This window comes from Typopeltis vanoorti, chromosome 26, assembly GCF_054136105.1.
Source record: "Typopeltis vanoorti isolate ZY-2024b chromosome 26, IOZ_Tvanoo_1.0, whole genome shotgun sequence".
Classification (NCBI taxonomy): domain Eukaryota; kingdom Metazoa; phylum Arthropoda; class Arachnida; order Uropygi; family Thelyphonidae; genus Typopeltis; species Typopeltis vanoorti.
The window spans coordinates 11,331,382-11,345,860 of NC_143574.1; the positions used below are offsets into that span (position 1 = coordinate 11,331,382).

Genomic DNA, 14,479 nt, shown 5'->3' on the forward strand with positions numbered 1-14,479 from the left:
CCCAGAATATACACCCCTAATACCACACACAATATATCATTCAGTTATATAATCATACAACTTATTTTCATCAAAACACACACACACACACACACATACACAAAAGGTGTGTGGCAATTTAATTCCTGGAACAGCCGCGTAGTGTGGTGATTTGGTTGGAGTCACGTGAGTAATCGTTTTCTGGAGAGAAATTTCAAGCATCTCCTTATTATGTCCCAAACGGGGTTGGGATCTGAGGAGTATGCTGGCCACTAGATTTGATTAATATCCTTGGTCTCCAGTGCTCATGTACAATGTGATGTGGCAATGTCATCCATAAAAATGAATCATTTGCTACAGCACTTTGGAATAATTGAGCATGACATTGAAGAATTTCGTTGCAATATCGTTCATGCACTTGTAGCTCACTGCATCCATTAAGCATAATACCTCTCCAGCACCATGGCTTCAGCACCACCATATCCATTCCTTTCAAGAACATTCTCGTGATGGTAAGCAGTACTACTTTCACGGCAGATAAGAATCATCTAGAATCAGAGAAAAGATTAAAATGACTCTCATTTGTAAAGAGCACATTAGTAGTCTTTAGAGATTAGAAATAGTGTTCATCTTAGATTTTGGACACCAGTGTAATACTGTTGCTTAACCAGGAAAGCCCATTATTGCTTATTCAATTTTTATAGATACAACACCCACTGAAAACATGCTCTATGATGAACTGTGGATAGATACTGTAGTACAATGAATGGAATTTGCAGTCAGCACAGAATTTTTGATATATAAAAAGAAAAGAGCAAGTCATGAGGTTTCAACCTGTTTCTCACTTCTCTTCCTATGTATTAAATTCTTCACCCTACCCTTTATATCTATTCTATAGGATCCCTTTAGACACAAACTAGGTCTTTGAGCATATAGGCCTACTGGTCACAGACTTCTTTGTTGAAACATCCACATACCTGTGCATGAATGGAGCTGACTTGAAAGCTCCATGCTGACCTGCCATGGTGGGGTGATTATGTTTTGCTGTTATAACCAAAAATGGCGACCTTTTAGCAGATGTTTGGGAAAACATTCCATTGGTTTGAAATGTGTTCCAAACCAATGGAACACATTCCTGGATACAATGCCATGTGAGATTCCAAACTCTCTGGCAATATAAGTAATTCTGTGGCTTTCTTCAAGCTTTCCAATAATTTTTCCCTGCATGAAATTGTCCAGCAGATGTCTATGAGATATTATAAGACATCTAAGTTGAACTTTATTCCATCAAGAAAAGCACCTTCTTCAAAAACAGTTCACCTAGTGCAGCCTTTTGCTTTTATCCTTTTGAGTGCTGCCATGTGACTCCTTTGTGCATGATTTAAAAATCTGAATGTGTACCCACGTTCTGCTTAAAATCATCAGTTATACAAATTTCCACACACTGATTCATTTGAATTTGCTGTTGTAATCTTCAGAAATATTGTTCGTCTTAGATTTTGGACACCAGTGTAATATGGTTGCTTAATCAGAATGGAGAGGAACGATTAGCAAAACAGGTATTTTTTACTGGTATGGTAGGTAAAAGACCCAGAATATAACCAAGATCTAGGTGGATTGATACAGTAAGAAGTGCCTTAGAAGATGGAAATATAAGATCTGACAATATTGGAGTCCTGACATTAACAGATTTGTTTGGAGGAAAATGGTCGATAGGAAGTTAGTAATGATGTAAGCATTTCATGTAATATTATCATAATATCTTTACATCCTCTGGGAATACGTTCTAAGTAAGGCTACTTAAAAAAAAAAAAAAATCAATAAATTGGAAACCTGTTCCAGTAACTGGAATGGCATTTCCTTACAACTGTAAGGAAATGCCACTTCCTTATGTGGTAAAATATGGGAAATATCGGTAAAATAATCCATGCATTGGATTATTTTACTTATGATAAGCCATTTGCACTGCCCTAGATATATCAATTAACAAAAAAGTGATGGTGCAACAACATGCCACAATGTTAAGTGTGCATGATGAACTTAGCAACAATTCGTTATTTCTTTACTGTTGGTGTGTCCAGAGGAAAGCACCAAAAAAGTAGAAAGGAAGAAAAAAATTCCAGTGCACAAGGCAGGAAAGATTAGGATTCTTTATTTTATTTTATTTTTACAAAACATAAGACAGAAATGTCATATGTTTTAGCTTCCTTATCCCGCTTCCCATGACAAAATAATATAGCAGTTATTAAACATGCTTGAGAATTTGTGTGTGTGCATGAGCACTGTAGTACAATGAATGGAATTTGCAGTCAGCACAGAATTTTTGTTATATAAAAAGAAAAGAGCAAGTCATGATGTTTCAACCTGTTTCTCACTTCTCTTCCTATGTATTAAATTCTTCACCCTACCCTTTATATCTATTCTATAGGATCCCTTTAGGCATAACATGATAATGTGATAGTGACATAACTTATGTCACTATCATATCTTCCCTTTTCCACCTGTTCAATCCCACAATCTGTCTGTATGGTTATCATCCATAGCCGTGATATTATTTAGAACAACAAATTTGTATACATTAATTAGTCCAGTTGTGATTGTTTCAAGATCTTAAGTATGACCGCATTATACTATTACTTATTAAATTCAATTACCACTTGCCCATACACACAACCTCATTGTATTATAGGCTTTGCAATCTCTCCTGTGAAAGGAGATGATTAAAAAAAAAAAAAAAAAAAAAAATCTTGTTATCCATGCCATAAGCTTATCAGTCAATCATATCCATTTATACTATTTTATACAATAACCTGTAAAATGTAGTATTTTGGCAGATGTTTTTGTGAAGCATAATTTCAATGCATGTCCATTACCTTTGTAAGACTTAGGATGACATACTGTTTAGCATGCATCTGTTCTTCCTAAATTATTTTCTATTTTTGTACTGTTTACTTTATTTCTTTCTACTTAAATTGCATTTAAATTATTACTTTTCTGTTAGGTCCAGTGGCAACAACCGTGATGTCTCATGCTACTGTTATGCGCCTTAATTTAGACTTCCGACAACAGGAAGAACTTTCAAGCTGTGCTCGCACCTTGGCTCTTCAGTGTGCCACCAAAGACCCACCGAATTGTGCTCTCAATGCCCTTACCCTATGTGAGAGTGAGCCATTTGCATTTGAAGCTGCCTACCAGATTGTTGTTGATGCAGCAGCAACTAATGTGATGACTTCGTCTCAACTTTTTACAGTGGCAAGGTACATGGAACATAGAGGTTATCCACATCGTGCATACAAACTGGCTGTATTAGCTATGAAAGGCGTTCACCTTGCATATAATCAGGATAACCACCCAGCCATTAATGACATTCACTGGGCATGTGCTCTTGCCCATTCCCTTGGTAAGTCAGAACTCACCAACCTAATTCCCCTGCTTGTGAAAAATGTACAATGTGCTACTGTGCTCTCGGATATTTTAAGGCGCTGTTCCATGGCTGCTCCTGGCATTGCCACCCTTGATGCCAAACGTCGATGTATCAAGCCTCTGTCATTGGACAAACCACCTCTACGGCAATTGTTGGAGGCAGCCATCACTGCCTATGTCAATACTACTCACTCCCGCTTAACCCACATCAGTCCCCGCCATTACGGAGATTTTATTGAGTTCCTCAGCAAGGCTCGGGAGACATTCCTACTGGCCCAGGATGGCCACATTCAGTTTGCTCAGCTCATTGACAACATGAAGACTGCCTACAAAGGCAAGAAAAAGCTCATGCTTCTAGTCAAGGAGAGATTTGGTTAACTGGTGTGGATTCTAGTTTCATCTCTTTTTCTTGCAATCATATGGAGGATGTGGTATGAGTCACATCCTACCTGGTGGCCACAGTCATAGCAGACTGTCCTCTTACTAGGAAGTGTTTGAGGGAATTAAGACATTTTGTGGCAGCAGGATAATAACTTAAAATGTGATGGTGATAAAAAGGAAAATGAGATGGAATTTCACATCTAGCCCATTATGGTATTTTCACATTTGCTTTTGTAAATATCCCTTCACTTTTGAAGTTTCTTTTTTTGTATATAACTTGTGTTTATATAAAGCCAAATAAGGGGGAGGAGGAGGGGTAAGTTGTTTAAGTATCAAAAAGGAGGGAGAAAAAGGGGAAAAAGAATAGTGAGAATGAACTTTTAGAAATGTATTATGTGTAAAAATAGACATAGCTTAAAAGCAATTCCATGTCTGTATGTACAGTATGTACATAGCATGTGCTAACTTTTCAGTGAAAATAAGTATTTTCAGTGGGGGGAGGGGATACTGTTTCCAGTGTTTTGCAATACTGAGTTGGAGATATTTGTGGATTACACATAGTTAATTAACATATATAAATAAAAAAGTTGAGGTTAATTTTATAGGAATGAATTTTAAATCTGAGTTGGAACGCTGAGACATGTTAGTGTGAATATGTGTGTGTATTTGTTTGCTGTTTCTAAAGAAATAACACTAAAATAGCAATCAGCTTATATATAAATTTTATCCAAAATGGCTTATAGACCATTATTGAAGTATAGTGAACCATAAGTAAATAGACCACTTGTAGTTTCACAAAAAAAAAAAAAAAAAAAAAAAAAGCAGAGGGGTGAGTTTATATGAGCAGTCACCTTTCTAAATTGGCTATAGAAACAACTTATTTGTAGATTAGCAGCAGTGACTTACTTGAATTTTTCAGAATTAACACTGTAATTATAAACTGGTAGTTTTGCAACGTATACTTTCTTCACCAGTGAAATATACATTTAACTAAAATAATGTTCCTTTTGAACATTGAATAAATTCTGTGCTGCACATCGCAGTAAAGATAAAGATTGCTGCTACTGTTGTTGTTGTTGGATTTGCTATCTAAGTGTCACAAAACATTACATTTCATTTCTTTCAGGAGGTATTTCCTAATTTATTATCATCCTTTTTGGATATTCTCTGTTGTAAATGATGAATGAAATTTTTATATACTTATTATTATTACTATAGATATATATTGTAGAGGATATTCTGTACACAGTGTTTTCTTGCCCATTTCATGTTGTGATTGTTTCTTAAAGATAAGTAGTTTATCATTTGGATTATGTAATCAATGCTCTGATAAAACAAATCACTTAAAGAATATAACTTGGTATAAATGATTTTCAAATGTTTATGCATGTATGAAGAGTTCAGTTAAATTCGGTATAATTAATACTTTCACATGAGCTGCTGTTTCTATTACAAAAAAAAAAGCAAATAATCCAACAACTAAATAATTTGAATAATTTGAGAATGTAGTAACTTATAATGGACAGGAAACAAATCACTTTAAATATATGCAACAACAGAGTTTAATAACATTGATAACAAATAAATAAACGAAAAACTTCATGCTATTAATATGTTAATAAGAAATATCACTTTATGATCTTCCGTATTCAGCATTTATTAATCACTTCGTGCATACGTGTGTGTGTGTGTGTGTAAAGTAGATTTATTATGTTCGGCCCTATCTTCAGGCAGGGTACACAACAATAAATATGAAACATGGAAAATTTATTGCAGATATGAAATTAATGCTCACAAAATATGCTTGTGAGTTTATTTCACTTGTTGTATTTAGTCATGTAGTTGGTAATTTTATTAATTTTGTTGCTTTCTTTCTAGCTAAACTTTGTTTTTGAAAGGTTATACTTTTTATAGATAATTCTTAAACTAAGTTCAAACATATTGTATAAGATTTCTATAAAATATATGATTAGTTGCTGTTCTAATAATCTTTAAAAATGAGCAATTTAAATTGATCTGGCATAAATTCTTTTGTATTAACATGTCTGAGATATTGAACATATTTCATTATGATCTAGTAAATCATAACAGATATCTGTATTATTATTACTAATTATTATCATTCATGTAACACGTTGTTTCAGAAAATTGACAACGTAGACTAGATAACTAAAAAGTTTTAATTATTACTTCCTATATTTCACCAGAGTTAAATTAGCATTTTCAGGGATTAATGCATTGGCATCAAACACTTGCATTTAAGCACACTTCAGTAACAGAGAGTGCTTGCATGCTTATTATCAAAATACTCTGGATTAGAGATAGATGTTGAAAGTTTTTTTCACTTGGTTATACTATAAATTAAAGATTCCAAAAATTATATTTTCTTAGTTTAATTCTTTATTGAAGTGTAAGCAAACAATGTTTGCATGTGAAGTATCTTCATGACTAGATTAAATCAAGAATATAACTTTCAGGTCATTATGCAATGGAATCATCTCTTTATCTCTGCTGGTTGACAACCTTCTCAGTATTGCTGTAGTCCTCTGGGTTACATTCACTACCTTTGCAGTATATCCCCTAAAATTCAAATTTCTGTCAACCATTACCCCAAGATTCCTTGCCTCCTATACTAATTTATAACACTGATCTTAGAGTTTTTTTCGCTTATTGCTATGAATAGTACATAAAATGCTATATTAAATGCCAAAGAATCTTGATTTGTAACAGTTAATCCAGTTTTCTTCCATTTAAGCAGTTGAAAATAAAATCTATTCTGTGCTGCTGTTTAAACAAGATGAATGAGAAAACTATGCATGCTTAATTAAAGGTTTAATTGTTCATAAATAGCTTTTCATAATAAGAGTAGGGATTGAGGTAGGGAAGAGTCCTCTGACTTTGAATGAGCAATCTGATCTCTGAAAGTTGATAGGTATGAATATGATAACTTCCTGAGCTTTCTCTTGTTGCTATAAATGCAAGATTAAAAAAAAAAAAAAATTATAATATTTAAGACTTTGTTTTTAATTTCTACTGTTTTTCTTGATTGAGACAGTGAAAGAAAAAATTTATTTTATACATGATTCCTAGCCTAATTAATTCTTTTGCTCAGTTTTCAGCACTTTCTCTGGTTTCATTTAACAATAACTTCTTTTTTTTGACTTAATAGTATGCACCTCCCCCCCCTTCCTTCTTGATGCAATGTCAGTATGATAACTAATGTTATACCTGACATCAGATTAGATTCTGATACCTGGGAAAAAGAAAATACTAGTACTAAGAAAAATATTTTAGCCTCACTAATAGTAGAGAATTTATTTTCTTCCCATAATTAATTATTTCAAATTGCTAAAACATCTTATAGGATAATTATAAAAATGGCCATTTGTAAGTACATATTTAACAGAATTAGCCTTTTTTTTTATTCAGATGTATGTCAGTAAATGCCAATGCTGAAAATCTGTTTACTTTGTTGCATATTTATAATAAGTAATATTACTTTACCACTCAGTGATGTGACTACGAATTACTTTAGCAAAAAGTTATCACATTAACCCTGCGGAGGTCGCGGTTGAAAAAATTGCGGCTTAGGTCACGTGTATCCGAGAGATACACGTGACCTAAGCCGCATATACTAGTAATGAATATGCTAAAATGTGATAAAACTTAAAAAAAAAAAACACTATAAATATAATACATGATGGTTTATTTATTTTCAGTTACAATCTAGAAATTATTGAACAAAGAAAAAAAAAACTAAACCAATACTATACTGACATCGGAGTTTGCGGTATCTCTCAGATACAATTTACTATCAAATATCACTTTCGCATTCGACTATCATTCTCATCATTGGACTCAAGTAACATTCGCTGAATCTCTTCAACATCTGATGGATTATCCAATCAATATATTTTTCCAGCCATTTTCAACGGTAAAAAAATCAAATATCACAAACCTTTACATAACGTGTTAAACTAAACTGATGCAGAATAGTCTAATTTATGTATGCACATGACCTCCAAGCTATAACTGGATAGGTGTAAGAACATTTATATTAAAACAATTTGTATCTGTCAGATCAGCCATGACCTTCACAGGGTTAATAGCTGGAGATGGGGAGGAACATAATGTGTTCATTGTGATATTCTTTTAAATAGTTAATAGTTTTAATAGTTATTTCTCTGACATTTGTAAAAATTATTTTTTAAAATAAATATCCTATTTGTTTGCATTATAAATATCCCACTATAATGAAAACACTAAACATTAACAATAATAAGCAAACAGTGCTCCACCATATTAATTTATTACTATGATGGAATTTTTTAGATATATTTTAATAAATTTAGTATTTAAACAGATATCTGACAACATTAATAAAATCCTCTCAGAAAAATCAATATAACATACATAATTAAATATGACTTTATAAGATGACAATTCCTGCTTTCATTAGATTGAGCCAATCTTGATTTTTACCCAAATATGGTGCAATATTTAACATTGTTCATCCAGTAACGCTAAAAAAAAAAAAAATTAAAAAAATATATAAGTAATGCTCTTTCAAAGAGATGACCAATGTACTTAAAAAATTGTTGTATTTTATTCAAAATACACAAAGTAGCCTGCCTTAATTCTTTAAAAACCTTTAAAAAGGATAAAACAAGTATTTTAATAACATTTTATATAAATATCTTTGAGTTTTACTATAGTTATCTTGTATATTGATATTTTATAGTTTGCTAAACCTTTAATAAGATAATAAAATTGTGCTAAAATCTTATGGATTTTATTTACTCTTCCACATGTGGTATTCTATAAGCATGAGAAGTTATGTGGCTGAACTATAAGTGAAACTGAAAGTAGCTTGAGATTTATATGAAAGATTGATTTCAGATGTTATTCATGTTGAAGATTGGTTTGCTTGTTTTAATAATACATATTTTATTATATGTGGTGAAATAACCTAATGGTCATGAAATAATGATGCAACAAAATATAGAAAATGGAAATTTTTGTATGCTTTTATTTTATTATTATTTTATTTTTATTTTTTTGGTGAAAAATAATCCTTGAAATGCATCGTGTAATTTTGTAGCCGTGTATCAGTGTTGTGCAGCTTAACTCTGGAAACAAATATAAAATTGTTCATTATCACATGTGTTATATTTGCACTCTTCTTAAATATACAATACTTATAATAAAGAATGGAAATGTATAGTTAAATATTAATTCAGTATCAACACGGGAGTTGCTTTTAAACATGAATGGTATTAGCATAAAGGAATGTAAGAATAACGTGGATTTAGTAAAAGGGATTCAAAAGCAAATATGAAAATACCAAAACTTGTACATAAGGTGTGAGAAATGGATTCCCTAGATGGATACTTCCAAACTTCTGTGATGATAAAAAGCAATGTTTCTCTCTCTCTCTCTCTCTTTACCCTCCCCCTCCCCCCTGCATTCTTCTGCTGCCACCTGCTGCTGCCACTCTCAATATGCCTATTAAATCAGGATCTGAACAGGGAGAACATAAGGTATATAGAAAATGTAGAATTTATAATGTTTGGAATGTAAAGATTTACAGATGTTTGTATCTTAGCAAACTTTCTAAGAATTATGATTTTTATTTGTGTGTCTGTCTGCACGTGTTTGTGTGTGCACATGCGCACACACACACACACATCATATATGTATATGTAGAAAGTTTAACATATATATATATATGACTTATAAATATGTTTGAGCTTGATCATATGCTGTTTTTCCGGTGAGACAATGCTGGTATTTTTTTTTTTTTTTTTTAGTATAAGAGGAAAAAAATCAGATTTCATTTCAAAATAGTTTTAAAAAATGTTGACGATTATTTATTCTCTTTCATACTCAGTTCCAAATTTTGAATTTAAAAAAAAAAAAAGTATCTATTTGCCAATTTCAGTTATTTTAAATATTATTTGAATGAATGAAAACAAAGTCCCTTTTTCATGTGTATAATATCCTTAAATTTGTTTCTTATGTTTCTGTAATCATAAATAATAAGGTTTCTTAAATCAAAAGCTGGTTTTTTTATTATTTATTTTTTAAAATAAATTTGTATTGTTGATTTGCCAACTAATCATGTTTAAGTGAAAGTATTTGCATTTTATATGACATATGAGATTGTAATTAAATAATTATTTTCCATATTAATGATTTACTAAGAATCAACAAACAAAAATGTGCCATTTTTTTTTTTTTTAATGTCATTTATGTGAAGAATTCTGAAACTTGAAATAATGTAAAAGAAAACGATAGTCGAATTGTGAATGGGGTGATTACATTTCACTATATTTTCATTACTTTTTTTACTATCGTTATTTAACATAAGTTGTTTGAAGCGTTTTGAAATATTTGAGTGATGTGAAAGAATGTTTTTTGCAAATATTAGCTTTGTAATTGAATGCATACCTGCTTTAAAATGCAATACTTCTAGAATATTGTGATAATTTCAAAAAAAAAAAAAATGTTTTATAATAACTTTAAAATCGTTCATAACTAATTTTTCTCTGTTACATTTTTTTTTTTCCAGCATTTGAAAAATTACACATTTGTTAGCTTTTTGCTCTGTTACACTGTTGTTGACATTTTATTACAAAGATTTATTTGTTGGGGGGGAGATATAAAATCACTTCACATAACAGTAATTTGTTATACATAACTACTGCAACATTTAAATTGTAGTACATTGACCTTATTTTCTATATGAATTTAGCTCTGAGAATCTTGCTTTTTTTCCCTTTAAAGATTTCTTTGGAACTTTGTCAATGCCTCTACAAATAGATAAATATGTCACGTTAGTTCTAGGCTACTTCTTCAGTCATTAGTAGGTCTTCATCAAAGATGATGGTGTTGTTGCAATTATATTGATTTGAATGTAAGACAATGAAGTGCTTGTATATTTTGAGTTATAAATTGGAGTTTTAAACCAAGTCCAGATAACATTTGGATTCGGCATCTATCATTCAACTTCTTTAACTTTTGGTTTAGTCAACTTTTATGTTTGCACAACAGTCATGAATTTTAGTTACTGTTTAACTATTAAAGTTCAGATTTATATCACTCACTAAGATGTATCTTATTCATGCTTTCTAATATATAGAGTATGCGAAAACATTCGCTCTAAATATGGATGTTTTCAGCAAGCTAGATATTCAGAAAGTAGAATAGATTCAACGCAGTGACTGCTATTTGTATAACATCGATACAAAAAACATCATGGCATAACTTGGTTAAACTATTCTGGATTTATCATGTAAAGAATATTTGTAATGCAACTAAAACTATAAGATATAGATTGCACATTGACTGATATAATAAAAGTTATATCTCACAAGGTTAGTAGCTGCCTTGTTAGCTAGATGAAATACCAGATAAGGCTTTTACGATTACATTAAATAATATCTAATATATAGTATCTAATTTTGTTATTGTGTGTGCGTGGTCATTTCCACCCACAAAAGGTTGGAAACTTGCAACATATTTCAGTGCTGGAGGCAGGCTAAGAATCAGATGATCTGTGAATCCTGATTCAGAGACCAAGCAGGAAATTTTTTTTCAAGATGCTTCAAATCTCCATTAAGTATGATAGTGGACTTACATAATATATGAAAATCATCTACTACCCAGGTTTTCACAAACATCCATGCCACAGTGGGATTCTACAGCCTGTTAGGTGGAGAGCAAAGATACCATCTACTCCGTTGATTAGGCCAATACCAGGTTCTTTGCATTTGTATATTCTTTATATGATCATAAATCTTGAAAAGTTAAATCTAAGCTATGTTGTCAGGGTAAAAAACATGCATTATTCATAAGCATATTAAGTCGTAAAATGAAAATCGTGCCATGCACTTCACATTTCAACTAACTTATAATCAGAAATTTTTTTCATAGTCAGTTGTGTTGTAAAGCTTTATTTCAAAAAATCAATGAAGTGCAAAAATTGTAATGGTAGGTTACAAAGAAATATTAAAAAAAAAAAAAAAAAAAAAACTTAAGGAAGAAAATCAGATGTTTAGCAGGTCAAAGTGATGTTTTGTTGATTGCTGTTAAGGGTAATGAGGAAGTTGCTTCTAATTGATGTAGATATTATATTTCATGATAATTTCAGCCTCTTTTTCCATACTTCATTTCATATCATGTTATTTCATTTTTGTGTATGCTGTAAAATTCTGTAGTTATATTTATTTAGAAATTGATAATTAAATATAAAATTTGAATGACACACAAATATACATACACAACTCTTCATGAAGAATAATAATTAACTCTAGGATGTGATATGAGTTTATATCAAAATGTAATAATTGCATTGTCCCATTTCCCTTGTGTGTTATTTTCAATGACCTGTCATATATTATGGCTGGGAATTAAAACCTTGCCACCTTTATGCGACTGGCTGAGCTATTCCCTTTATTGCATAAAGTGCATATGAATTTATAAATAAAATTTGCAAATTCATTCACATATTCTTTGATTTCTTTTATGCCAGTCCTCTACCACATTAATACTTTATGGTATTAATGTGGTAGAGTTTGATAATCTGGGAACATTGTGTTTTTTTTTAACTTTCATATTCCAGTCTTCTAAGACACCTAATTGCATCAGTCCATATACATCTTGGTCTTCTTCTGGGTCTTCTTTCTGCCATCTTAACTTCAAACATCTGCTTTGCTAATCTTTCCTCTTCCATTCTGTATAAGTGACTATACCACCTGAGATTAGCTCTCCTTACACATACCTGAATGCTAACGATGTCCGATCCTTCTCAATATCTTCATTGTTAATATGATTCTGCTTACTCCTCTGATTTTTCTTTTATAGAACTTTCATATCTCTGGTCTCCAGTTTTTGATGAACTATTTTACTTCTAACCCAGCTCTGATCCATATGTTAAAAATGGCTTGAATGCTGTCTTATAAATTGCAGGTTTAGTGTTCTGACTAATTTCTATCTTACTCCATATAAATTTATTCAGCTAGCTCTCCACCATACCATCCCATCTTATCTTCTTCATACCCTCTTTTACCTTGTGGTGTCGAGGGTTTATTAATCATCAGGCCTAACCGTTCACAGGAGTAGGTGTTCAGCCCTACGACCCGGTGTATCCTATGTCCTGTAGTGTTGAGTTCTCAAGGCCGGTTTGCCTGCTTTGCGGGATGAAAAACTCCAGAATAAACTGGGGGGAAAAACCCTACTGTCCATGCCCAAGACCGGCTAACTTAGCTATGACTGAGGAAGACCCTTCAGCTCCTCACGTCACTGACTGGAATCGAACCTAGGACACTCCTTCCCCAGGCATATGGTTGCGAAGCGCACAGCCACTAGGCTAACCGCACGGACACCATACCAGTTAAGCTTATTCTGTTGTATATTTCTATATTTAATTTCCCATCCTCACTAAAAATTGTGCCAAAATGGCACAATTTTTAGTGAGGATGGGAAATTAAATATTCCCATGAATATTTTACTTGTTCAATAGGTTCTCTATTCAGAATGCAGCTTTCTATGTCCCTATCTATTTTCATGGTTTTGGTCTTTTTATTGCTGATTTTCATAACATGTTTGTTGCAGCCATTATTCAATTTAACTGAGAAATCCTGCAGACTTGTAGCGGATTTATTCAGGAGTATAATATCATGTGTATAAAATAAAGAGCTGAGTAATAAAATAAAGATGCTGCCAATTTTGATATCTTAGGGCCACTTTCTTCATAATGTGCTCCACAAAGATAATGTGCACTTTTGCATCACATCAAACCATCTTTTTGTATCTCCTTCAATTTTAATTGCTGACTTGCAACTTAAATACACACTGTGTATTGCATAGTACAATGTCTCATTTACACAACTGTTTTGGACAGCATTTCTCTTAGCACTTCATCATATGCCTTTTCTAGATCTACAAAACTTAAATACAGATCCTTGTCATATTCTCATGATTTCTCAGTAGTCTGTCTTAAAGTAAAAATGTTGAAAAATAATTTTAGTGCATTTTTGCTAAACATCATTATAGGCAATCTAGTAGTTCTCAGTACTGCCCCCCCTCCCCACCACCACCACACACATTTCCATAGCCCATTCAAAAGATAATATTTCCCTTTGGTGGAAAATATCTAGTTTAAATCCCAAGTCAAGGATAGGAGGAATATTTTCAAAGCTTTGTAATTTGGAGTGGTGCACTCAAAACCTCCCTAAGAATTCTGGATGATATACAAAAGGTAGCAATCTGCTTAATAGTTGATTCTTTCCGCATAGACTCCCTTGAGTGACTTTCCCATAAGCACTTGTTCCTGTACTGTGCCTTTTCTATAGGTACTTTCATGGGCATTGCTCCTCTGAATTGGCTGCTACCATTCTTACACTTTCTTCTAACTATGTAAGAACTACAGCATCCACTGGCCAACATCCATACACTGTCCAACTCCAAACATACTAAACAAACTTCTCATCTTCCTTCATTCCATCCACCTCAATTGTTTGGAACAATCTCCCACCCATACTGTTTTTTCCACTGAGTATAGCCTCTAACTCTTTAAGAAACATACCAATAGGCTACTCCTTAATCACTTGCCCACACATGGCACTGTTGTGTTATAGGTACTGTGACCTTTCATATGTGTGGGGTCATAAAGAAATGAGAGCTGGTCCTGATG

At 32.4% G+C, this 14,479-nt stretch overlaps 1 protein-coding gene across 1 annotated transcript in view; it reads left to right on the plus strand.

Annotated features, from left to right (window-relative positions):
- Positions 1–3,780, plus strand: part of LOC150092321 (zinc finger SWIM domain-containing protein 5-like) — a 320,532-nt gene extending 316,752 nt beyond the window's left edge. Inside the window, exon 19 of the mRNA XM_090414845.1 lies at positions 2,981–3,780. Coding sequence (XP_090270971.1) covers positions 2,981–3,780 — 800 coding nt within the window. The remainder of the gene's footprint in view (positions 1–2,980) is intronic.
- The last annotated feature ends 10,699 nt before the right edge of the window (positions 3,781–14,479 follow it).